Source organism: Cyprinodon variegatus, unplaced genomic scaffold (assembly GCF_000732505.1).
Source record: "Cyprinodon variegatus isolate N-32 unplaced genomic scaffold, C_variegatus-1.0 Scaffold211, whole genome shotgun sequence".
NCBI classification, from domain to species: Eukaryota; Metazoa; Chordata; class Actinopteri; order Cyprinodontiformes; family Cyprinodontidae; genus Cyprinodon; species Cyprinodon variegatus.
The window spans coordinates 47,825-75,756 of NW_015150664.1; the positions used below are offsets into that span (position 1 = coordinate 47,825).

The following is a 27,932-nucleotide window of genomic DNA, read 5'->3' on the forward strand; positions in this document are numbered from 1 at the left end:
TAATGTAGAAATTGTTTGGATGTAAATCATGTTGACTTTTTAATGTCTTCAAGAAATGATTGTTTGGTGGAACTGATGATGTTAGTGTGCTTTTATTGTCAGCACATTCAACTTTGTGCAAAACAAAGTATTTAATGAGAATATTTCTTTCTTTAAAGCCTTTTTTGAGGGTTCCATTTATTTTTTTGAGCAGTCTATTTACCAAGGGTCCGTTTTACAATGCAGATTTACTGAAAAAAAAAAAAAAAAAAATTGCACCTGAAATCAAGGAAACTCTTGAGTTTTACTCACCCTCTGTATCTGTCGCCGTAGTAACATTTTCCACCGAGCTAACCCAGTGGGGAGCAGGCTCACAATTTGAGTCTGAGTTTTTTAAACCTGCTTTGTGAAACGGACCCCTGCTAATGGAGGACCTCAAGTAGGCAAAATGAAAACATGTCATTTAGCACAGGCAGGTTTTGTGCAACCCTGTACCTCTATAGTATTACCCCAATGAAAAAATCTAGATGATAACCTTACAAATGTAAGACTTTCTTGCTTTTCACGTGTCATAACGAATATTACTTTTACAAATTACAAATTAGAAAGGAAAGATTAAAGATTTTTAAAGTAAGAGCAAATTTATGACTAAGATCATGAAAGAATTGTAATATATTCTAAGTGATCGCTCTTTACATGTTTTTAACTTTACTTGCAAAGTTTTGTTTTGATTGAAGATAACTTTCTAAAAATCATTAGAACATTTTTTAAGAAGATGTGACGACTTTTCAAAATTTGAAATGCTATCAATCTCGATCACCAATTGTAAAGTAAGACCAGAATACTTTAGAAGATAGAAAGGAAATACAAGCAATTCTTTCCTCTTGAATTAAAAAAAATTACATCTACATCAAATTTTAATGTCTTCTTTAACATTTACTATCAACATGTATTAGGTTGGTTTGGTATTTTAAATTGGTTTGTTTAGCTGTTGGAGAAAGGAGCCATTTAATAAATTTAGGTTGAGTGTTATTGAGGGTCACTGTACAAGGTCCATATTTATAATAACTGAAAATAATAGGTTTTTCTGACAAATTAAATATCAAAACAAAAATTTATCATCAAGTATATGTCATAAACATGTTTCTTTTGGCAGGTTATCCCCCACATGTTCCAAAGAAGAAGAAGCTTGTGGAGAATAATTGTTAGTTGAATATCAGTTTAGGGGGGGAAAAAAGGCATGTTTGTGATTTGTGAAAGAATTACAAGGGCAATAAATATCCAACAACAAGGCACAGGACATGGCCATATATCCGCTTTTTGCTTAAAAAACCCCATTTAGCTATGAATTGTGGGCAACTGATGCACATTTAGCTCGAGTGTGGACCATGGGACGAGAAAGGCTGCTCTGCAGAATTGGAACACACTACACACTCAAACGCTCAGTCAATACACGCAAATTAAGTACGCAAGGGGAGAATTGCGGGTATTGGGAAAGGGCTCATGGCGGAAACCCCAGTAAGGATAGCACAGCTAACCCAGTAGTGCTTGCTGAAGTCAATGGCTAAATGATGTAATTTGTTTATAATGAGCCTCATGCAACAACATTTTCGTATTGATGTCCTAACTTTCTCTTATTTTTTCTCCTACTGTGGTTTCCTACGAGTCCGCCACATCAGATTCGACAAACATTCTTAACTTCAGTAAATTATCATAAAGATCCTTGTAAACAAGATGCATACCACCTGTGCATAAGTGAGCGTGTTGCAATTATAAATCTGCATAATTAAAGCACAAAGGGTGGTATTTACAGGGTGTCAACTTTCACCTACTGGATGTGAGACTTCACATCCCCATTTTCTCAAGCTGAAAAATAAGGGACATTAAACTCCACTCCATTCCATTTATTTGTATATAAACATCCAGTCCCTGTTTTCAACACAACCTTACTGCTAACACACAAGGACATGCCAGGTTTATATCCAGTCCATATTTTCGTTCCAGCTCACCTTTTCACTCTGCTGAGAGCAGGAGCTGAAAGACCTGTGCCAGATTGATAAAATGAGTGGGACGTTTGAGAAGTTATGAGGTCTGTTATTTGAATTTTTATCTTATCCTTATCTGCAGTATGATAATTCACTTTTTAAATAAATGAAGATTTTAAGCAATCTAGCACTTGAGTAAATATGATTATATCCAACAGCATTGCTGCAAACTTTTCACCAAACCTTGGAGTGAGATATTAAAATAGTTTGGACAGGCAAACCTTGTCAGGGTTAGATTGAAAAGCAATCAGGATACGTGCAGCTATAGGTTGTAGCTTTTCAGAGGATTTAACTGTAACTAACCCTTAGCAAAAAGTAGCTTATTCAAGTACACTAAAAGTGCACAAATTTCATACTTAAAATCAGGCCGTGCACTTAGAGTTTACTTATTCTAAACTATATTTCATATACTTAACAATAGTATAGTCAAGTGTACTTGAGTACTTTCAAGTACACTAAAAGTACATTGTACATTTTTCGGTATACTTTCTAAACTTATACTTAAGTATTCTTAATAGAATTTACTTCAAGTATGCTTCTTTTTGCTAAGGGAATGTGGATAAATATGGAATTTCTATAGAGCAGTAAATGTCACTATAACTCTTTAAGTGATCTGTAGTCATGTGGAAAATGTTTCACACAATATACATTATTTTCTATATTATATTCTGGTGATTTTCAGAGAATTGAGGTAAAGAAAAATGGGCCCTGCTAAAATACTTGCATCTTAAATATACTGTAAACAAGAGTTTTGCAACTGTGTTTATTAATTATTCTATGCAGTTCAAGTAAAATAAACAGTGGGGAACTAATACTAATACCGTAACCTAATACCTGTATTACTGGCACTAATACAGGAACCAGTGCAATCAAATCCTGTCTTTGAATATTTGGTAATAGACTAAGGACTAAACTCATTATCTCATTAGTTTTTTTTTTTTTTTTTTACAAACGACAAAAGAGCTAAACAAGGCAGATTCTATAAAACCTTACCATGAAAGAAGACAGAATTTCTGTGGAAGTTTAATTTCTTAAAAATGTAATGGAAAGTTTTTAAACATATACAATAGACCAAAATAAGGATATATTAATATGATAATTAATAATAAAATGAGAACATGCCTGTGGTCCCTCCTCTATCAGTGCTGAATAACTGAGTTGTTCTGCACATCCTCTCTGTATGTGGAAGGTCTTTTCTTGGGTGGCTGATCTTTTGAAAAATAAAATGCAATGGTTCTTTTTCTTTTTTATGGACCCCCTATGGGTTTGTGAGACATACGGAAAGCTTTGAGAATTTAGATATTTACTTCAGTTCCTGCCTTTATGTTTGAGTTAAAGTATGGTGGGATCCAGTTCATGAGTGATTGGAGGATGGAGCAGGAGATCAACAGACGATATGGCCACTGCTGCTGCAGTGCAGATGCTGAGCTGGTCTTTTATGGTGAGGAGAAAGCTGAGCCCAAAGGCAAAGGATGGTCGGTCACAATCTGGGTTATGACCAAAACGAGGTCCTGGATACAAAGGACTGGAATTAGCTCCCCCTGCAGGGTGGCTGGGCACGCCCTTAAAGAGTAGATGAGGAGCTCAGCCATTTGGGAGAGGCTCGGAGTAAAGACGCTAGGTATGTCCAGCTGCCAAATAGAACAGCCTTATAGAGCACCTGAAGGCTAAGGATGAGGTCAGGATTCTATTCAGGACAGTCAATTTTCCATCAAAATGTATCCCCCTGAAAACATTGAAATGAATGGCTCTGTTAATATAGGGGGGTGAACCAAACCTCTTGGTAATGTAGGGCAAGCTTGAAGAGTGCATCCGATGAGAAGATCAACTGTTTAGTACATCAACTCTTTACTGTATGGTCACTGGACCTGGATGTCAGCTCGGCAGATCGGAAAAAAAAAAACACCAAAGAAAAAAACATCTTTGAAAAAACTGCTTAAAAAAACAGCTTTAAAACAATAAAGCTTGCACCCTAACAGTTTAACATACTTAATGTTCGTATCTCTCTGGTGCATTTTTGGCCAAAAAAAAAAAGGTTTTGTCAATGAAGGTAATCACACATAGCCAGAAATTTGACTGGAGTAAGACTATCATTACTATTGGGAACGGAATTTCCCTTTGGGATTAATAAATTATTATTGAATGGAATTTAATAAACTACTACTTCCTTATCATTACTCTAGTAAAAGTAAAGTTCATTGCAGTGAAACTACAAAAAAAAAAAAAAGGACATTTCGTTTAAAGATTTACTTAAATAAATGTAATGACAAAATGCTACGACTAACCACCCATTTCTGCTAAGGTAGCAAAAAGCCCTTTGACAGAAAAGTTCTTAGAAAAATGTTTACCCTAAGATCCCGAAGCCCCTAATGTTGCCCAGACTTTGCATAGGGGTGTCTTGAATGATCGAGATCTAGGACAACATTTTGAAGTATATCAAGGTTAGGGAGATCCCAACTGATAAACTAAATTAGAATCAGCTATATTGGCCAAGTTTGTGTGCAAAAATCAGAAATTTCAGATTGGTGTCATATATTCATAGCATGCATATGATAGAATCTAAGGGAAAGGAATTGACCTGTCCAGGGAAGATCTGATATACTGATGAATTGACTTTCATCCAATAGTCAAACATCAGAAAAATTATGAACAATTGAGTTTTTATAGAAAGTGGATGGAGTTCATCTAACCTGTTTTCAAGGTTAGACTAGGAAAAGACTAAACACCATCCACTGATGGTTCTTCAGGGGTATGTATTTTGAGTCCTGGTTCACATGTTATGCAGACCCACTAAGAATCAAATAGCAGGATTCAGATATGTGCATTGGTGGCATTTTTCTGAGGTGAAACTTTGCATGGTAATATCTAATAAGGATGCAATCTTCTCATTGAGATGTCATCTCTGGACAAACCAAGATCTTAATGCAGGCCAGCAATTAGGTTTTAGGACCAGTTTGGGAATATCTTAGAGTCCTCTACCAAATAAGAATATATAGCTGAGGAGGGGGGAAGTGTGGGGATTTCTGCCTAAGCTGTTAAGATATAAAAAACATGTTTAAAAAAAGAAAAGAAAGAAAAACAAACATCAGACAAGGAAGGAGATGGCCATTTTCTTAAATCTGATCTGTTAAAGTAACTGAGGGAAGGCGTGATTAATTATTTACCGGTATTATTCACTGACATATATTTTTTACAAAGTAAATTAACTGAAATTGTTTCTATAGCCAAAATCATGTTGCACTGTTTTATTATTTTTTATTTCTTAAAACCCCTTTTTTCTTTGGCTTTTGACACCATGTAGAGCGTTGATTTTATGTACATACATGCATATTTTTATCCTGTGTGGGCATTGCTTTTATTTTATTTACTTTTTTTAAATTTTTCTTTATTTTCTTTATTTTATCTTTTTGTGCAGCACTTTGGAAACCTTGTGTTTATTGAAATTGTGCTATATAAATAAAGTAGATTGGATTGGATATTTTTTACATTCAAATAACCTAAACAGGAGAGATGGTTATGTAAGCATTTCATTAAGACGGAGAGGTAGTGAAAGAGTTTAAATTTCAGTTATTTGACTTACTTTATAACATTATACTAATTTTTTTATTTTTTTTCCGCTAAAACAACTCCGAAAAAGTCCAAACATAGTTTCTTCTCCTGCAACCCTAATTTGTTCCTGTGATTATTCAACCTGGGCAGCCACGGAGAAAGATGGGGTTTTGGGGGTTGGTGGGTGTCTGGTTTTGTCTACAGTGCCGGAGCATTTTTTTAACCAGTTACTTCCACACCACTTGTGTCATTATGCTGATCTGTGAAGTGGAACGTAACGCAGTCGGAGTTGAGAGGTCAGGGGCTCCTGCTGCCTGGAAACATACAGTCTAATATTAGAACATTTCCTTGATTTGTTAGCAGCATCTCTGCTGGCTGCTGAGCACATGGCAACAGGCCGACCAATTGGATTTCAGGAAACTACTAAGCCCCTTCCTCTGTATAGCAACAGTGGCATCCTTTCCTTATTTATTTATATAGGAGTTTTTTTTCCCCTTGCTGTCTCATTCTCATGCCTCTGTCCCCCTACAGTGCATTCACACAGTGCTCTTAAACCATGAAAAAGAGTTGCAGAGTGAGGAGCAGTGCTGCTTCAGAGCTACATTAATGCAGTTTTCTCTATTCTTTTACCTTCTTTTGTTATTAGATCTAAATTTTAGACATTTGTTGTATTTCTCTTTAGAATGCTCTTCAAACATCACTGGAGTTTTTCTTGCATACTGCATTTAAAAGTGGAAGTGCAGTCAATTACTGAACGGCGTTGATTTTTTTTAAGAAGACATGACATGCAGCCGTGTGGAAGAGACGGTAAACCTGGAGGAATGACAGCGTGGGAAAATATGCCACTTCAAAAGGACAGATAACACCCAAGTGGAGAGGATCTGAAGAAGATGGAGAGCTCTAGAGGAGAAGCTTCACGGGATAGGAGGAGCGGGAGGTGGTGAGGGGCGGAGGGACACAGGATGGCGTGAGGACATAGGCCGGTGGTTGGTTTGATCGGAGCCACGTGTGCGTCCGGCAACGTCTCTTCGCCGTTTCATGGATGTTGATGAGACACTGGTTTCCCACGCTGTCCCGGTCTCCTCTGTCTTGGCCCAGGTAGGTGCATGCTGTCCTGTTTGGGAGAGCTTCTTGATGAGGTTTCATTTCTCTTTTTTACCAGGTTGGTCAGATGATTCCCAAACCAAAAGTTGCCATTTTGAAAGTTCTCTGCATATTCTGCATTCACAGCTCTTCGTCATTCAGAGCTTAGTTACAGGATGATGGAGGGGGAGCTTGAAGGCGTTGGGAAAATATGGCGTACATCAGATGTCCCGTTATCGGTTCTGGATGTGATACGGTCAACAAGATTTAAAAGAAAAAACAACTTTTCCAGATAAACACCAACAACAACAGAAAATGTAGAGATATAACCGAATTACTGGCATTTTCAAAATGACGGCGTATAATCGGACTTCAGTCAAGCGGTCTAAATTCTCTCCGTTGGATATCCTCAAAGAGAAAAGGAAAAAAATCAACTGAACATTTCCTCGCTATTGCTTTGATACATTTAAAACCTTCTTTGAACGTCAGCATATTTGCCCAATTTTGGTCTTATAAAAGCAATTCTGAAAACAAAGCTATAATAAGGAAATTAATTCACAGCAGTTTGGAATATTATTTAAAAATACAAAAATTAACTATAATTTAAAAGCAACTAAGTTGAACTCTCTTATATGAATATTTACTTATTTTGAACTAAATAGTACAGTAATTTAAACAACTGTTTTATTTTTTAGAACAAACACCTTCATTTTGGATAAAACCAGATCCAGAAACCAAAAATCGTCTCAATACGCACTCAACACGGTCAACCAAGAGCGTAAATCTATGGCGACTTAATGGCTGCATACCATACGAACTATTTGAACAAGACGCCATTTTCCACTCCCCAGCTTTGGATCAGGGAGGATAGCTTCAGTTGATGAAACTTGCATCTGCTTCTTTGGTTGAAAAAGAGCATTCTCTACAGTCATCCAAACACAGCACTAAAAGAACTACATTGGAAAAATGATTAGTATTCAGTAATAGACAGTAAAATCAGAGCCTGTTGCAGTTTATCTCAAATCTGGGCATGATGCTCAAAAGGATTAGATCTTTTTTCTGGAAGCAGAATATGTTTAATTGTTTAGGTAAAGATAAATACTGGTAAAATTAATAAATTATCTTTAAGTTGCATTTAACCTTTTCCCCTTTCGTGCAATTATTATCCTTTAGGATAGAATGTGATCAGTCATGTGGACTAACTCTTTAAACATTTGCTTCAAACATAAGAATATAGTCATTTATCTATTTTAATTCCTTGTAGGGCAACTAAAAGATATCTGCAAACAAATCCCCTCCATAAGAGGTTACACTGTGGAGAATACAGCTGAATAAAGCGCTGACTAATCCACTGCGATGGGATAGAAGCAGAATTTAGCTGCAGCCCCCCCCCCCCATTCTTTATCACGTAAAGGGCTTCCCTCTTTAATTCTGTACATACATGATGTTTGAGTCTACAGATAAGATCCTCACTAATACTTGACAGGGTGCAAATTCCATAGAAATCCAATAAATCCCAATTGGGAAACAGTCTATAATATATGTATTTTTTTTAATGCTTTCTGAAATAAAGACTGCGGATACAGTAGAATGTTTGTTTTTAACAAAATAAAATAAGATAAATGACTGCCTTTGAGTTTATTGCCTTTATTTCTAACTAAGCAGGCATGAAGAGAAGACACCTTAACGTTAACACTCCTTGAATAGTATAATTAATTTGTTTGATGTATATATATATATATATATATATATATATATAAATTAATATAAATATTATTATTATTATTATTATTATTATTAACCAAGTCTTTGGTTCATTTTTTTTAAAACTATTATACAATTCAGTAAATTGAAAAAAAAAAACATTAAAAGCAACCAATCCTAGAGAAAATTGTTTTAAAATACTATTTTTTTACTTAATAAAATATATTTCTTTGTTTGTATACATCTATTTTTTATCAGTAAAAGCTGTATTGTTAAACACATTTGTTGATATGGAACCTGGCTACTGCAAAAATAGTTAATGACTGCCCGAGACAAAAACAATGCAGTGTTATATTATCTTTTTCTTCAACTAACACAAAAAATATATATATTTTACAAGAAAGAGTTATTTCTATCATTAGATTCTCAAATTTTTTCAGCCAATCTGCCTGTGTGATTGGATTGATCCGAAGTGTCTTTAGACAAAAAGTGTTAGGCTGTATATTGCTGCTATATAAATAAACCATTCTGATTTATATTTGGGAAAATATTTTAATTTCTATATGTTTTACAGATAAACTATCAAATCAAAGATATAAATTAAATGGGAAAAAATGATGCATCAGAATAACAGCTGTTAGAGAATAAATAATGAAAATTCTGAGCGTCATGAAATGACGGTGCTGCAGTCTGGACTTTTTATTCCTTTAACCAGATGCTTTTTTCCTTTTTTTTTCTTTTTTTGGTTGTTCTTTGAATTAGGCATCATGGGAAACGTTTGAGTCATTGATGAAGACATCAGGAGTTTATATATCTGCATCCTCCAGCTCATCTGCAAGCATAAAGACATACGGGAATCAACCATTTTGTTTAACTGTTAGCTCTGATATGACTCCCTTTAAGTAAGCTACAGTAGAACTGTTCTTGAGCAGAAAAGCTCTATTTAAAGACAAGCCCACACCGGATCTATTGGCAATGCCATCGCCCTTCTGTAAGATGTATTTGAAACCATGGCTCAGCAAAGGGCATGTGTTCTATGCTGGCAACACTGAGCAGCCATGATCTCTGCATGTCCACCATCTCCTTCAGCCATGAGGTTGACTCTAAGCTGATAGTATGTGGTCAGCAGCGCAGTGGCAGAAAATTCCACTTCAACCTCAGTAAAACCAAGCTGGACAATTCAGTCAACGTTGTGAAAATGGCAGCAGAGCATTTCCAGCTCGGGACAGACGAAGAGCTCCAGGCAGCGTCATCGCTAGCATCCCTCCATCTCAGGGACGGCTTTGGGATCAGGAACCCTACCAACATGGATGAAAATCCAGAGCCCGACCCTGCCCTGCCTGCGATTACCTCATCACCTCTCAGCCAATCACAGCAGCATGTTAAGATAGCTCCACAAGCAGATCAAGGTAAGATTAAAAGTACCAGTTCAAGAGTTTGTAAGAATAACTACAGATGTTCCAGAGCAAATATTGGTTGAAAAGACATGATTTACGTCCAAACAACGTCTACATTTGGTTGAAAAGTGAAAGGTGAAAAAAAAGATGCTGATTGTTGAAAAATGGGTCAATTATTGGACTAAAGCAACCAAACACAGTCCAATTTTCAACAGCTATTTCTGGACTAAATCAAGACTGACAGATCGACCAGATTTAGCCTTAAAACCTGCATCTAAATGTTGCCTGGTGTGCTACTCAAAACCTGTGAATATAAAGCCGAATATTATTTCTTGCCATTAAATTTCCAAATCAATAATCAGCAGATGGCAGAATTTAATATCCTCAGTGGCTGATCTGTTAAAAATTGAGTTTTTATAGGCCAAACAATAAATAACACCCAAATGATCAGGTTTGCAAAATGACGTTAAAGTTCAAACCTTAATGTTGCTTTTCTTTGTTCAATAAGCCTGATGAGAGCTAAGGATATGCCCCGAATTACCACACAGAGATAAGTGCTGTCAGATCTTCATATCTAGATGTTAAAACAAAAAAAAAAAATGTCTACTCTTGTCTATGATCACCAAAAATTGCCCAGAAAGCACATTTTAGGCATTCCTTAATAGAGTATTATGGAATAATTCACAGCTGTTCGACTAGATTATTATATTTTTTAAGAAAAAAAGAGTTTAAAAAATGTATCTTGCTGTTATGTATCATGATGCAGTTCATCCAGCATTATTATAACTTTGCTGAGTTGAGAGTTTCTTGAATATCTGATGCATTGGTTTGACTTTAATAAGCTTCTCTGATTCGCTTTTTTTAATATGTTGGGTCTAATATTCAGGAAAGCCCTTTATAAACAATCAAACAATATTAATAAAAGCTAAAAAATAAAGTTAATTTAAGTAAATTTTCTATGATTTTTAAATGTTTAAACATTAATTTCAGTTTCAGTTAAATCAACTAACTGTGTCTTAAAAGAAGAGATGTTGACTATATAAAATGAAAAACAATTTAAAAGCGGTTTCTGTGTGTACAAAACATTGAAGGATTCTTTAAACAAAAACGACTCATGCTGGGAAACCCAATCGAATGTTCTATAATTTCACTGAGCTGCAACGCAGTAGGCCTCTTCCGCACGGCATTCTGGGGGATGTAGTGGGAGGAAAGGTCAACCTCTAAAACTAAGCAAGGTTTTTAGTAGGGCTGAGCTATTTTAAAGGTTAAAGGTTACATTTAAATAAGGTTGAGATAACAACCTAAATTCTTCCTTTTTCCCCCTGGTCGTTATTTCAAATAGATCATAGAAAAAAAAAGATTATTATTCATGTTGCCAAAATGAACGGCTTGTAATATGAAACATTTCCAGCCATTATGCACAGCCTTAGTTCCAACAACTATTTATAAGGAGAGGGATCTGAAATGCATGTCACATTTTTCAGTTATACCCTTCTTTTTTTCCCATGAGTTTCATTTTTTGTACAACTAGAAAAAAAACAAACAAACAAAGCCTATTTGAGGGGTTAACGTGACAACTTTCAAGGGGCATTAATAGTTTTTTGCAAGACAGCATAGAGCCGGTGTTTTATTACATACAGATGCTATTCAGCTTTTAATACCAGACAAGTTTTGACAGAGCTGCACAGTTTGAGGGCATGGGCTTGTTAGTTTGTGCCTTTCTTATATTACAACAGCATACGTATGATTCCTCTTGCATAAGGCTCCGCCTGCAGCAGCGATTTAAAACATCTCAAAGCATGCCATCGCAAGTGCTGAAAGGATAACTTACATCAACTGTTAACAGCACCTCTCACTGCACACATATATCAGCACATAAGTGCATGTATTTATGAAAACAATCCACATTAAGTATCATTCTTTCAAGAAATCCATAGCTGACAACTTCTCACATTACAACTGGATTCATAATGTTCCACCCACATGTGCAACATACAGGATAGCAGCTCATCATCATAAGTTTGCCAGACTGACATGGCATCTCAATGCAGACAGCTGTTGTTTGTTAGGCGAGGCAAGGCGAGGTGGAGGGTTAAGCAGAACTGGGTCTGGCTGAGTGTGCCCAAGTGCTGAGGAGTGCCAGTTCTGGTATTTTAGGCAGTCAGACAGTGTCACCTGTCAGCACACTAGTCTGGACAGAGTCTCCTGCAAGCTGTAAGACAGAGTGCCGCAATATCTCCTGGAGTCTAGTTGGGTGACCCGCAGTGTGTGCAGACAGCCATAGAGTGTATGTGGTCACATACTGAGTGTCTAGTTCTGGCATTGCTGTTAAACCTAGGTTGCTGTGTAGTTGATATTTCAGAGTTCCTGGAAACAGAAGAGGGCCTAAACGACGACAAGGGGAAAACTTGCATAAGAGGAAGGGTTTCAGAGGAATTCTCACCCCACGTTTCTCAAGATCATGTAAATCGTGACCTGAAAACCAACACTGGAGAAGAAGAAGGTACCCTACATCATGTATTTGTTCTACTTTTGTTAGTTACTTATTCCAGTCAATAATCAGTTAATAATCAGCTTAATTCCAGTTTAAAAATATTGATTTGTTTCTGTAATACATCACCTACAGTAGTTTTCCTTTGTCATACTGATGCATTAACTTTATCAGCTGTAACTGAAAATGCACGTTAAGTGGATTTGTATTTAACTGGTGTTCAATACAACCAACTGGTTAATACATGTACTACAATTAAGTACTTTTTATATAAATCAAAAGGAACCAATACAATTGTTCATAACTAAAGCAAAAATGTGTTTCTCTTCCATTTCTTTTGTTTTATACTTGTATGTAAAATGTTATGGATAAATCAACTAAAACATCAAAAACAACCTGAGTAATTACAAAATGGAATTTGAAAAACTTCATAGCTGACTTAATCTATTAAGGAGGGATTACTCTCTATGATCCTGAGGGAGAAGGAAATAATTGCCTCCTTGGCAGGAGTAAACTCCAGTTAAGTGTTTGTGATAACTGTCAATGAGTCTTTCACATCAATGGTGAGATTTTTATTTTTCATTTTTGGCTGAATTATTAAATTCAGGCAGAATCATTCAGTTCAGCCACATTGGAGAGTTTGTTTGAGTATTGGAAGAGCTGCTTTGGCACATGCAACAGCCCCTGAACCCAACAGTCCAAAAGCCTGACTGAGAGGCAGGGTTTGCCTGATATTAGCCAAAAAACAATTATAGGAATATTTTGGCCTGCATCTAAAATCTCCCATATATAGATAGAAGCACTCCACTCTATATGAAGTTTATGAAACCCATTGGTTGATGATAAATGTGTCAGTTGTATAATATACCAATATAACAACACTTTGTTTTTGACTATTGTTCTCTGGGTAATATAATTTGAATAATCATTTTCTATTATGCCACACACACAAAAAAAAACAAGTAATAAAAGTATAGATTTGCTGTTGTTTAACAGAGCAATTGTGCTAAGACCATGCTAGATAAATATTGGTACCAGGCAACACTCAAAACGAAAGGAAAAAAAACTCCCTTTTAACAGAAAGAAACCTCCAGCAGAACCAGGCTCAGTGTGAGCGGCCATCTGCCAAAGCCGAGACAGAAGCACAGATACAGAAAAAAGCAGAGATACAAATGGCAACTATCAACCAGCTCCGTCCAGGAGACAACACCCAGAGAGATGAGCTCCAATCCAATTCTGCTAGTCACAGTAAAAAAACAAAAAAACAAAACAGGACTACACTGGAAACAGACCAAGCTCCAATATCTATAAACAGAAATGTCGATGGCAGCTGATATTTCTCTCCAGGATGCAGTCACAGCTGAAAAGGAACAGAGCGGATGAAGCTACTATGATGAGAAAAGGCAGTGAGAACATTAAGTCATGAGTGGAACTTATACAGAGTGGAACTTGGACAAATACAGCAGAATTGGAGTATATAGAATGAAGCAAAATGGGGAAAAGTTGTCCCTATGTTATCCAGCAGCCCAAACATATAGCAGCACAAGTGCAGAAAATAGCTTAGGAAAGCCTAAGTATTTTGGATGAGGTTAAAGAAAGGTAAAGCCACAGTGGAACCAAGGTAAAGCTGAGGAGAAACATCTGTCCGGACTGAAGTTCTCGCCCGCTAGATCGGACTGTTAACGCTCCACCTACCTCTCTACTTACTCAGCGACTAAGCAGTTGTCACTCTTTTTTAACTATAAGCTTTATCAAAAAGGATAAATGACCATGCTGAAGTGTTAAGCTTAGCCTTAACGGTAGACAGGGTGTCTGCCTCACGGACTAAAACTGGTAGTTGGTTCCCAAAGAGGGGAGCCTGATAACTGAAAGATCTGCCTCGCATTCTACCTTTGGAAATTCTACGAACCACTACTCAAACTTGCAGATTGATGCAGGAGAGTGAAGTGCTCTGTTAGGAACATAAAAAATGATCAGATCTCTGATATAAGATGGAGCTTGGCCATTTAAGGCTTTATATGTGAGAAGGAGGATTTTAAATTCTATTCTGGATTTAACAGGAAGCCAATGAAGAGAAGCCAGGATAGGAGAGATATGATCTCTCTTTTTAATTTTCATCAGAACTCTGGCTGCAGCATTTTGGATTGGCTAAAGAAATTTAACTACAGTTTGTGGACTTCCTGATAGTAAAGAATTACAATAGTCCAGCCTTGAAGTAACAAATGCATGGACTAGTTTCTCAGGATCACCAATAGATATATTTCTTATTTTTGCTATATTCCACAGATAAAATGACATTTTAGAAGCCTCTTTGATATGGGACTTAAATGAGAGGTTCTGATCAAAAATAACACCACCAAGATTCTTACTTTATTATCTGAGATCAATTTAATCCAAGCCAAATGGAGTGACTGACTAATCAGCTTCTCTTTCAGAGACTCTAATCCATGGAAAATAACTTCTGTTTTTGATTCTCCACATAGTGGATAATAGCTCTAACTAAGGGTCACTGGACTCACAAAGTTTTAGAAATGACCTTTCGACCCCTCTGATACAAATACATGTCAATGATTTTATCAGTAACTAAATTTCTTCAGAAGGGAGCATGACTAATCCTGACAATTAATAGACCTGTATCCTAATGAAGTAAAACTTAAGGATTTTATGATTTATCAAATTATTTTTCCATATAGGAACAGGTTTGTTTGGACATATATTTTTTGTCTTTAATACTGTAAATGACAGCAATATTTCAGAAATGTATGTTGTGATTGCTCTGGTTGTCTTTAATATTTAAATCTTAATGGTCTGAGACATTCAGGTGTTGAATAAAAAGGCAAAAACAGAATAAATCAATAATGGATCAGTTTCAACAGAATTGTGAGAATCATGATTAAAAAAAAAAGAAATTGTTAATTAAAAAATACAAAGTCAAGAAAAAAAATGTCCCTGTTATTTTTCTTCCCTCTCCTTGTGGTAAGGTATCCCATTAGAGAACATCACCATAGCTATGGCAGCCTCTGACAGCAGCAGTGATGATCATCAGCTGGCTGAAGCAGAGTGGTACTGGGGCAACGTTTCAAGGTAGGAAACATTTATATAACATGTTCCTTACAGTTTTGAATATAAAACTTTCCTTCAAGCCTCAGTCACTATTTACTTTCTCTGCAGTCCTAAAAAAATACAAAATAGAAGTTAGATTGTAAAAGACATTTTGTTTCAAGACTGTCTTCTGCTTATTTTTAAATTAAAATTAAATTATTAATGAAATATATATAAATGAATTATATATATTATATATATATATATATATTTTTTGTTAGTGTGTTGGGGTTATATCCTTTATATCCAGTTTTATTTCTGATTAAGATTAAAATATGTTTCAATGAGAACCTGGCCAAACAGAGTAGAACAAGCAATGTCTAAAATCAAACACAAATTACCTACAAATAAAAATCTTTTAAGGGGTTTCAACCTGTTAAATGAACAAGAAGTCATCAAAACAAAGACGTAATTTAATTTTAAGCATCTTTTATGGAGTTTTATATGAAAAATTTCAGTAGGTAACAAAGTTGAGCTATATCTATACAGAAGAGTATGATTCATTACTTTGTAAACCATTAGCCAAACTCTTAACATACAAGAAGATAAAGGGTCCTAAGATGGAGCCCAGAGGATCTCCCTTGGGTACTGTGAGAGGAAAGAAAAGTCAGTCAGCATGGTCAAGGCCTGAAACAGCTGATTGAATTGTTATTCATCAACTATATAAAAAAAAAATCCAACTTATTTAGTCAATGTAAAAAGTTGTATCATGGAATATACAGATTCAAAAAACATGCAAAAAGCTGAGAGATCAACCCACTCTGAGCATTACAGTACATTGGTGTCTCAGCATCTAATTAATTTAATACAATGGAAGGTCCTGCTTCACCTTTAAAATAAGTTTTAATTTGTAGACTCTTAACAGTTTTATACTACAGCCATGTTTTGCAGATCTTTTTTTTTCAGTCTTTTAAAATCTTGAAAAACTAATATCTTTTATCTTTTTTATCTAGAGAGGCAGTAAATGAGATGATGAGAAACACCCCTGATGGTACGTTTCTGGTACGAAATGCTTCCAGCAGAATTAAAGGGGAATATACTCTGACACTGCGGTAAGTGTTGATTTAAATCTTAATCTAAAAATTTATTGTCTCAAAAACATAGAAATGATTTTTTTTTTTTTTTTTGGTAGAGCTACTCCGATGCATCAGCGGGCTGAAATTTGTGTTTTTTTTTCTTGTATCAGTATTAGCCAATACATGCATGCGTTCGCAAATTCATTAGTGCATTAATCAGCATTTATTATTTTAAATATAGCTGCAAAGGTTTTATTATAATTAACATATCACAGAAATGGAACCAGCAAAAGCAATATTGGCCGAATTATTCAGCCCCCCCAAAAAAAGAAAAATTAGGATATCAGGGATTAGTTAAACTGATGCCGAAATAATTGTGAATCAGCCCTAATGGTCGATTTCTATTTTTTCCCCCCCTGCATTTTAAACATCTTTAATGTGACAGCTGAAATAAAGGCTAGAGTTCCACTCCCCTCCCAAACTTGTTGCTGTAAGCTGCTACTCAGCTGTTGTTGATGGCTGAAAAAGCAAAGTTTTTCACAACCTTTTTTTTTTTGAAGAAAAACAGCTAACAGCTGCTGAAGGCAAGCTACCTGTTGTTATTTCAAAAGATAGATGTGACTTTAAAATGTTTGACACAAGCTGCAATAGTAACTGTACAGTAGCACATCTGCTGGTAACAGAAACAGCTTATTGCAAGACCAAACCGGGAGCAGATAATCAAGCTTGAAAATACTCTAAAGCACAACTATTTACGAGGCAATATTAACTTTAGAAAAAACTGGCTTGCAATGAAAGATGAGTAACATACAAAATACTGTACATCTAGCTGTTGTTTAAGGGAGCAATAAGCAATAATGGCACCTGCTGTTTCATAACAGTACAACAGACAAAAAGTGAAATTTCAAGATGATGAATAAAGACCATTCAGCCAAACTGTTGTGGAAACATTTTTAAAGGATGCTCAGGCTTCTTGGGTATTGTTAAGATTATTTCGGGCCCACTTCTGCTGGCTGTGCTGCTATTTTGCCAACATAAAACACTAAATGCTCTATCCTGGGAACTTTCATATGATTGGCTCATGGGCCAGGAAGTAAACATGGGGTACACACAGCACCAAACTAGCTCTGCACTATACCTCTAGGCTTGAAAGGAATAAAATAAAAATAAAAAACCTGACTGAGGCATTTTTAATGGAGAGGAATAATTATTTAAAAGGAATGTTACTTTTATCCCAGTTTACAAATGACAAATAAATTACTTTATTCATTTTGTGGTTTATGTCCCATTCAGTGGAATCAGAACCAGCTGGATTTCAGATATGGAGGTTTCCTGATTACAGTTTGGCAGCAACTGCAGCAGTTGGCAGCAGAGAAGCAACAGGATGCATTTCACTTGTGCTTTTCCATTCATGTAACATAGAGTACAGAAACAGAACTCCAGCTTTTTTTCATAACCGACGTTCTTGCAATTACCAAATCATGTATATTTGTAACCCAGTCCTGCTATTTTACCCTCAGGTTGGTATACCTTAAATTTTCCAGTTGAAGTTAAAAACAGATATTTGCAGCTTGATTGGCCATGACTGGTGATGCGCCAAACTGGAATTGAATCACAAAACAAAAAACTTAACTTTTCCAAATTAGTAACCGGAGCTTATGCAGGTTCTATCAAGTTTCAATGGCAAAAAAATAGTGAGTGTAGGCAATTTAAAGCATTTTTAGTATCAGTGAGGTGTTAAACATAAAGTCAGGGGAAGCAAAAACCGTCCAAAATACTAAAACAAAATTTGACTCCCCTACAGGACCTTTCTCATTGGAAATTATCCAGTATAGCTACAGAGTCCATAAATATCGACAGATCAGCTCTGGACGAAAAATCTTTTTTAAGAATTTTGGAAAATGTAAGACTTTTACCAAATAATTCTAAGCTGAGATTTATGGAACCTTTACCAGATTGTGAAAAAGGGCAGTACTAATTCTTTGTAGCGTCGGTACAAACATTGTGACTAGGGCTGTCAGATATGGCTAAAAAATGTATCACAATAAGTCTCTCATATGCATAATTAGAGATGACTTTTTTGTTTTACCAATTCATTTTTTTTTCTCTTAAAAATGCTGCGTGGTTCTTGATCAGCTTTCAGTGAATCATAGGAAACTTCATTAGATGTATTTTCTATTAATATTGACATGGTGTCTGTTGCAATACATATTGGTATTGCTTTAATCCCCAGCCTTATTTTTTTTTTTTAATCCAAAAATTTAAAAATTGACATGAATGTTGATTTTTTTGCACCTTTACAGAAAAGATGGGTACAACCGGTTGATAAGAATCTTTCATCATGAAGGAAAATGTGGTTTTTCTGAGCCACTGACCTTTCCGTCGGTGGTAGACCTGATCCAGTTCTACCGGAAGAGGTCACTAGCTCAGTACAACTCTAAACTCGACATAAGGTTACTTTACCCAGTTTCCAGATTCTATCAGGTAGGTGTTGACTTTTATTGATTCCATAAATAAACTAATTGGAAAATTGTCAATTATAATTACTGGTCTGAAATATCAGTTAATTGAAAATAAAACCCATCAAAACATTCCTGTAAGATTTTACATTCTTCTATGTACAGCAGCATGTGATGGAGATTGACATCGCTGCAATTGGGGAACAGCTGAGGATATTTCAGGATCAATACAAGGAGAAGAGCCAAGAGTATGACCACCTGTTTAAGGAGCTGAACCAGACCTCACAGGTACAACACAACAACATTTATACAAATTCACAGTTCACCACAGCATCACTGCTGTATTGTACAGCCTAGTTGCTTTGGTATAAAGGTGTACTGATTGAACACAGCATCATGACTTAATGTGCATCACAACATACTTTAGCACACCTTTGAAAAATGACATAATGAGAACATAGGTACGACTTTACTTTGCAATATGGGAGCATTATGGTTTTAATTGACCAGCGATTGTTTAATATCAGTTTACGAATTTTCAACAACAAAAAGGAGATAGAGATAGAGGTATCTACTTGGCTGTGGCTGAGGGATTACTGACGGGATGCCAACTGCAAGCCTCCAGGATTGATTGACAGCTGGCGTGACGTATACTTGCGCTGCAAGCTGGATTATAACGGGATCTGAGTTTTCAGTCTCACAGCAAATCCATCTCGAAAGACTCCCACTAATACTGCGTCTCCAAACAACCAGTGAGGCGGACCAATGACATACCAGAAGTGTATTTTGGGGCAGGGCATGTAGGAATGATGACAGTGAGAAGGGCCTAGCCCGGGCATTACAAACATGGCTAAGCAGGAGGACTCACAAGTCGATGCCACAATTGACTCAGTCTTCGCTAGAATAGCGACAATTTCTCGTTTAAAGAAGGAACAAAGAGAAGCACTATGTGCATTTGTTGATGGGAAAGATGTCTGTGCTTTTCTTCCGACTGGATTTGGAAAAAGTTTGATTTATCAGCTTATGCAACGTCTCGATTCGCTGCTACGATTGGCTGAAAGTGTATTATGGAAGGCAGGTACTTGCTGCCAGGTCCCCCAGTCAGCTCGAAGTATTGTACTAAACGCCCCTCTTTTTTACGGACATACTGAACGGCAGCCATCCCAGATTGATAATGTAGAACTTAACTCAGTTCTACATGTATCAAATGGCAAAAGCAGAGCTGATATTTCTCTCCAGGATGGTGTCACAGCCAAACAGGAACAGACTAGGTGAAGTTACTGTGAGAAAAAGCAGATAGAGCATAACGATACAGATTGAACTACCAGATTCTGCAAAGTGGAAGAATAGAGATTGAATTAAGCAAAATGATTAAGTAGGGATCCCTATGTCCTCCAGCAGTCTAAGTCTATAGCAGCATAACTATAGAGATAGCCCAGGATAACCTGAGCTACTTAAATATAAGCTTTATCAAAAAGGAAAGTTTTAAGCCTACCCTTAAAAGTAGACAAAAGAAAACAACCAAATCTTCAGTTGGTTCTATACTTTACACTTTTTAAGCCTTAACACATAACACAATCTACTATCCCTCAGAGCTATCTCAGAGGGTTGATTTACTGTTGACCAAATAAAACAAAGACATTATACTGAATTGTTCTAAACCCTGACTTTAAAGATGGGATATGTACCGAACCTTGATTTTTGAGGACCATGACACTCTTACGCAGAAAATTGGGATTTCAAACCCTTATTTCTCTCTTTTATAGGAGCTTCAGAGTAAGAGAACAGCAATTGAGGCTTTCAGTGAAATCATTCGGATATTTGAAGAGGAGTGTGAAACTCAGGAACGTTACAGCAAGGAGTACATAGACATGTTCCTCACCTTAGACAGCAGCACAAAAAATGAAAAGTGAGTTTCCATATTAATTATCTTCCAAACCCAGTCCCAGTAACAGCGGTTCGTCTCCATATATGTACTTCCTTGAATTTTCTTTTTACCTGCAGAATTCAAAACAACTCAGATGAACTGCAATCCAAGGTGGAGGAGATCCACAACAGCAAGAAGATGTTGGAAGAAGAACTAAGGACAAAAGCTCTAGCTCACATGGAGGTGGACAGAAAAATAGCGAGGCTGAAGCCTGATCTTGTGCAGCTCAGGAAAATCAGAGATCAGTACCTCCTGTAAGTTTCAGTAACACATAGGCAGGTTATACTAAACTCAGAGTTGAACTACTTCTAGCAAAGTGTTGTAGTATATTTTCTCTATTAGTAATAAAGTAGTTCAAAACTATACATTTTAAAAATAAATCTGGCCAGACCTAAAAGTATGTTGCAAATAAGTATCCCCCCATTAATAAAACGAAAAGCTCAGAAAAAATATTCATAGACTAAATGCAAAGCTCCACATTCTTTAGATTTCTAACCTTGTTTTGAAAATTGTCCAGGTGGCTGACCCAACAAGGAATGAGGCAGAGTCATATTAACAACTGGCTGGGTGAAGCAGCTGATGAAGAGGAGTAAGTGGCATTTTTGATACGGATAAAAGTTCTTAGCTCTAAAACCTCCATTGATTACATAACATCATACCATAGACAAGCAATGAGATGAGGATTTGCTAAGTTTTCCATTAGATTTCTTGAATTTAGCAGGAATCTTTTTCCTTTTAGCTAATTTTATCTGTCTTTATGTAAGCCCATACACACTTGAAGATGACAGCCACCAGGAGGAGAGGAGTTGGTACGTCGGAGGTATGAGACGAAAAGAGGCAGAGGAGCTGCTGAAGGGAAGGCGAGATGGGACGTTCTTAATCAGAGACAGCCAGACTCAGAGAGGTTCCTTTGCTTGCTCTGTTGTGTGAGTATCTTCATATCACCTATTATAAAAAGTGTCAAAAATTAAACCAGAGCATTTGTGTTACCTTTTATAAAATATGGCTAATTTTCCATTATTGTGTTATATTAATAAGCCTGTGTTGTGGAACTGGAAATGCAAATCTCTGTACATTCTTTTTACTTTCTAAACCTGGATTATCCACCTCTGCTACAAAAATGCATTACAGAGCTTCTGATGATACTGCCACCTGTTGCCAAAACACAAAACTGCAGCATTCTTCTGTTGGTTTTCTTAGCTTATGTAGCGTGGTACAGAATTAAGCTGTCCTAAACTACACATTTAATTTGAAAGATGGCTTTATTTTACTCTGCAAAGAGTAATTCTGTGAATGACCAAGAACACACAGTGACATTTTGATCTTCTGCACCAAAATATAAACAATAAATCATATCCTCAGCATCTATTTCAGATCACTTTCACTATAAAATCTATAGCAAATTTTCTCAAATACAGGCAACCAATCATACTTATCAATCATTTTACTTTACTCAAATTAGTTTTAATCGGATCAATTATGCCCTACTTTAAGCTAATTTAGTCAACTTGATGAACTACTCTCAGCATACCCCATCAGACCAGCATACCCATAGTCAATAAGCATGCTCAAGACGTCAGATTTGGTTATGCATATGCTAGTCCCGTTTATCCCTTTAGTTTTGTATGAAAAATACACTTTAAACTACCTTGACAGGCGTATATCCCTTTAGTCATGTACAAAAACAATTTAAGGTCAGATCGCCATATGCTTAAAAAAACAATAGTTTAATTGATTTTTTTTGACTAAAGGAATATACACCCGTTGAGGTAGTTTAAAGTGTGTTTTTTGTACAAAACTTAAGGGATAAACGGGTATTGAGTATGGGTATGCTAGTCTGACGAGGTATGCTCAACTGACAGAACACGTGCTCAGTTTACTCCCCAGCCCCACGCTAATTCAAGGTAGCTAGCGACCCGCACTAATGAACCAAAATGTTATTTACATATAAAAATTAATAAAACATGTTTTGAATTTGTTAAAAATTATACAAAACTGGCTAATTTTTAGTTTTTCAATTTTTTTTTATTTTATTTGGAAATCAGAAAACAGTTTTCCAATTTTGGATTACAAGTTCCACAGAGGCTGCACACATGATCAAATATCCTACCTAAAACTAACTTCATTACAGTAGAATAAAAAGACTTCTTATGGTCAGATTTCTCTAAAAAAAAAACATTTAAGAGTATGTGCTCCTAGTTTCATAGATAAGGCAATCAGGAAATAGTAGCAGTCTTAGTTTGAATTTATTTCTGCAATGTGCATTTAAAGTTCAATTGTTAATACATAATGTCAGAAAATATGTAACAAGCATATTTTGTTTAAAACCTACCTGAAAACATAGAGTGACATGTGTTCCCTTGTGCAGAGTGGATGGCGACGTCAAACACTGTGTGATCTACAGGACGTCTACAGGATATGGCTTCGCTGAGCCCTACAACCTGTACTCATCGCTGAGGGAGCTCGTCCTCCACTACCGTCACACATCACTGATCCAACACAACCAGCAGCTGAATGTAACCCTGGCCTGGCCCGCTTTCAGTGAGCAGTCCAGCTGAGACACACCAGCACACCACCATGATTCCCAAAGTTTCACAGCATAGCACAGAGGACACAGTTACCAAGCTTGAACAAAGTCCCCGTTAGAGATTCACAGCTAGAAGAACTTACTCTGATTGGTTTTTCACTAAAACTACTACAAAGAACAGCGGTTGGGTTTTATTAGGATTTTAACCAAAGAAACTTCTACTCTGATTAGGTCCCAGACTTTGTCTGCAATCCTAAAAGTGTGTAACTGATGTTTCCCACAGTAAAGTTAGGCCTTTCAGATGAAGAGGTATCCAGTTAAAGCTGTCTGAAGAAAAAGTTACTATTACCCGTTTACTATTTCTGCTGCTTAGTTCCTAAATTTTCTTTGATAGTTAACCCTCGTGTTATTGAACATAAATAAAATAGATTCCTCTTTATTATGTCTCATTTGAAATTAGGCAGAATTATAAGACAGCGTGAAGATCTAACAGATTTATTTCTTTAAATAATTCTGGTTGAGATTAATATAAAAAATTACTTTATATTTCTTTTCTAAGGATTTGGACAGAAGATTTTTACATATTTACAGTATAAAAACTCTTTATCGCTAACATTTTACAAGACTAAAACTGTTGGTTTAAAGATTGTTAAGAATTTGTGAAAATGGTGCCTTAAAGAGTTTCGCTCCAGCTATGATATTCATAGTACAGACTTTTTGTCTGATGAAATCAGTAGGTTGTTTCCGATTAAATATATAATTTTAAAAATTCATAGCGATCATTAAAAAGAAGCAATAACCTCGATTTAGATGTATAAGATTTTAAAGAAAACTCAGCACAGATCCATATAAACATAAAAATAAGCCTCTATTAGAGGCTGTACTATTATAACATAATAACTGAAACATACATAAAATGTGGATGAGTCAAAGTACCATTGCAAGCAAGTAAGCTTTCTGTGCAGAGGAGAATTGGAAGCAATATGGTGGCTTTCCTGCATTTATTTTAGAAATTGCAATCAAAGTTTTTAATAGTCTGCCGGCCAATTTTACTTTTAATTTGGATATTTTTAGCTTCATTTTAGGGATCATAACTTGTTTCAGAGCAGCTGCAATTTCTAATTATTCTGACCATGAAGCGAAACACCAGCTACAGGCATTTGAAAACCCACCATTAAATACCACTTTGTTTTGAAGAGCAGTTGTTTCACTAAATGTGAGAATAATTACTGTTAGTGAACCTGATAGAATTGCTGTTTTAGCACAGACCATCTTTACTTTAATTACCAAAACCCTAGTTTTTTTGTAAAGATCAACACAGATTTGTGCTACCTGAACACCTAAACCTGTCAAGTTGTTGCCATTACCTCTAATACAATGTTAATATTCAACAAAAGTCTAATTGAAAAGATTCAAAAGACATAAAAGCTGAAAAATATCTTTATTTGCATTATTTTGTATGAGCTTTTAAAAGGTGACAACACATTTAGCAGCAATGTTTCCTGTCATTGGATGACTATGCTAACAAAAATATATGAATAGTTTGTTCCACACATTTTTTTGGTGAAATTATGCATTGAATAATAAAAAAAAGGTTTTCCATTATTTGAGAAAAATCAACCTTTTTTAACGGCTGATACAATTTTTGATTTTTACAAAGCTCTGATTTGCTGATGCAAATTATCTTTCTAAAACATCTTTTAATGCAACGGAAAAGATTGTTTAGTTTATATCTGTATGGACCAAAAAATGCTAATCTCTTAACTTTTATTGCAATCAATGAAAAAGATTTGAAAAAAATTTGAGGTTTTCTTTAAATGTTTCTTCTTTCATCTTTAAGAGTTGAAGGAGGGAAAACTGACTTCTGACTGGTGCATCTCTGCTTTTTAAACATGTTAACCATCGGTACCAGTGGATAGGTTAAAATAGTTTTTCAGATCAGCATACAGGAAGGGATTCAAGCCAGATGAAGTGTTTGTTAGCTATCCGTTACGGTCCTTTAATAAATATTAGTAACCTAAAACATTCATGATAATTCAGTAGCATTGTGATGTAAGACACAGTACAGAGCAAACATTACCTCCTAAAGCTTTAAGTAGTACTACCTCAGTTTGAGGTAAAACTCAAGTTTTAAACACTGTGTCTAAGTAAGGAGATTGTTAGTTTAAAATTTCCAAGCTTATTTTCTGTTATTATTATTATTATTATTATTATTGGGATTATAATAAAAGAATTGTTTACATTTTAGACCTATCCAGGATTATTTAACTCTGGGGGAAACTGATCTCCAATCCAGAGGCTTTGGATTGTGCAGTCTGAGTGGAGATGACACATCACTTGTGGATTACAGTTAATCGTTTTAATCTGTTTGTGAAGAGGGAAAATTGAATGGCTAGTTCAGTTCTCTCTTGAAATTAAGATAAATACTTTGGCGTACATAATATTTGTTGATCTCTACTATGAAGCGTCACTTTTATTGCACTTCTCTCTTAACACGTGCTTGATTGTCTTTACGTACTGTCACTCGATGTTGTCAGTTCTGTTAGACTGTTACCTGCCGTGAAGTGAGTCGGACAGATTTTAGCTTTTCTGGTTGTGAAAAAACAAAAATGTTATAAGTTGCATGATCTAGTTATAAAGCATATAATATGTTAGGCTGGGTACTGTTTAGAAACCAGTTTTACTTCAACAATGTTACCACCAGCTAGATAAGACACTTTCTTTGCTCTTTACCTCAAACTATAATGTAAAGATTTTTCCTTTCCTTGTGCAATTTGTGCTTGTCATGATTTGTTGTAGTTTTCCCTTAATGCACCTGTTTTAAATGACACAGTGGGAGCCTGCCTGTCTGCAACATGTTTAAAGTTCGGTGTGCCTGTATCCACATCCGTCTGTTAGTTTTGCACAGTATTAAAATGTGACGTCTTGCAATGCACAGGTTTGGAACAAACCAATGGAGTGAGACGAAAAGATTCGACTTGTGTGAAAGCAAAAAAATTAGGATGTCTGCCCCTTATGGTTCATGTTGTGTATTTGTACTTTTGGCAGACTGAAATCTAAATATGTTTAATCATTTCTTTAGAGACGGGCTGTATATCCGTTGATTTTGTTGCACAAATCCCAAAAAATAAATAAGATTACATACGGGTTTTATGTGAACAAAAGCAGGCATGACCACTGATCTGTGGGGTTTCAATCTAATGCATAGCATTTGCACAAGAAGTATCTTCACATAGTTGCAGATACTTTCCTCATGTACACCGACCCTTTTTCTGAGGCAGGTGGACATGTCATATCTGTATATAGATCTATGGAGAAAAAAGTTGCTAATGAGATTAATGTGTCGTAGCATCAATGAAAAGATATTGTAGCGTCTTTATTTAGATGACTACAAATATATAGTTGATATTTTCTGTAAAGTTGAATAGTTTTGTGCCCAATTTGGTCTTTTTCTGTGTCATTGTTGTTTTTATGAATGATGTTTTATCACTGTGCAAACACAATGGAAAGTGTGAACATGTTGAGATAAAAAAAAAAAAAAAAGAAAAGCTGCTGAGAGAATTTAGGCATGATTTCTACTTCATGACAAGAAAACTTCTGACAAAAATCGACAGCCTGCTGTTGCAGATGAGCAACAAAGGAAAACATGCCACATTTTTTGCCGTGTTTTTCTTTTTTAAACATACTTCTACGATTCAATTTGGCAATCATTAAAAGTTTACTTCTTGTAATTAGTACCAACGTTGGAAGTTTTTTTAATGTCATTATGCAAGATACCAAGGATTTATGGCATGAAAGAATAAATCCATTGAAAGAAAACTATTAGTAGACGTCAACAGCTGGTTTTGTTTATTAATAAATATAACTTTGTGTTGGAAAGATGACTTGAGAGGCTTGATTATGCAGAACAGAGGAAGAACAGAGTAAGAGGGATACAGGAAGTGTAAATGTAAGGGTTTGATAGAGTGGTCGACTCAAATTATCTTTAGGAAATAATTAAAAGAAGGTGCAACGTGGATGAATGGAACATTATTGCAACCTAGAGGATGAAATCAAAACTATTTTAGAGGTGCTTAATTTATAGAAATAGTTTAAACTGTTTATAAAAGTGACAATTTCCTAATATAGGGCACATAATGTCAATGAATAACATCAACAAGTTCATTTCAGCTTTTAAAAATGTGAATCCTTCAAAAGATTCATTTAAATTTTGAAAGAAACATATCAATTGTTTATTACTGTTGAGTTGGATTCTCATGTCTTACAGCTAAAATAACATTATTACATAGAGCAAGATCAATAAGAGTAAACGGATTTCTAAAAACGGAAACACCAGGCTGCTGAAAAGTATGTTCATGTACCCTCACTCGTAAATCTACCATATGTCCTTTTACCACTCAACCTTTCATTAATATAGACTACGGTAAATGAGTGACAAGGACAAGTCCCTACAAGGAGTGGCAAACCTCAGAGAACCTGGTTGTTTTAACAGCTCTACATTTCCAACTTAATTGATGGAAAGTTGAGTGGAAGGAAAAACATGGGATTAACAGGGATAATCTTCAGTGAATTGTGAAGTAAAACTGCCTAAAGAGTAAGAAGAGATTCATTGTCCTGCCATTGTGGATTGTGGTAGAAATAGAGACTTTAATA

General features: G+C 35.7%; 1 protein-coding gene across 4 annotated transcripts; it reads left to right on the forward strand.

Annotated features, from left to right (window-relative positions):
• The first annotated feature begins 6,140 nt into the window (after positions 1–6,140).
• On the forward strand, positions 6,141–27,587 carry LOC107088248 (phosphatidylinositol 3-kinase regulatory subunit gamma-like). 4 transcript variants are annotated; one of them, XM_015380289.1, is made up of 13 exons: positions 6,141–6,671; positions 9,123–9,233; positions 9,272–9,769; positions 12,108–12,260; positions 15,227–15,332; positions 16,304–16,402; positions 18,670–18,850; positions 18,991–19,113; positions 20,592–20,734; positions 20,830–21,006; positions 21,270–21,341; positions 21,517–21,678; positions 23,121–27,587. In XM_015380289.1, the coding sequence occupies exons 3-13, from the start codon at positions 9,388–9,390 to the stop codon at positions 23,308–23,310; spliced, it is 1,788 nt and encodes a 595-aa protein (XP_015235775.1). In that variant the 5' UTR covers positions 6,141–6,671; positions 9,123–9,233; positions 9,272–9,387; the 3' UTR covers positions 23,311–27,587. The 4 variants fall into 4 exon arrangements, with proteins under 4 accessions (XP_015235775.1, XP_015235774.1, XP_015235777.1 ...); XM_015380288.1 differs by having other exon boundaries at positions 9,123–9,769; XM_015380291.1 differs by having other exon boundaries at positions 9,123–9,769; positions 18,994–19,113.
• Positions 27,588–27,932: the final 345 nt, after the last annotated feature.

Coding starts and splice junctions, on each gene's coding strand:
- LOC107088248 (XM_015380288.1), top strand. CDS start 9,388: ATGTGTTCTATGCTGGCAACACTGAGCAGCCATGATCTCTGCATGTCC. Junction 21,007..21,269: donor ATCAGAGATCAGTACCTCCT/GTAAGTTTCAGT, acceptor AAAATTGTCCAG/GTGGCTGACCCAACAAGGAA. Junction 21,342..21,516: donor GAAGCAGCTGATGAAGAGGA/GTAAGTGGCATT, acceptor TCTTTATGTAAG/CCCATACACACTTGAAGATG.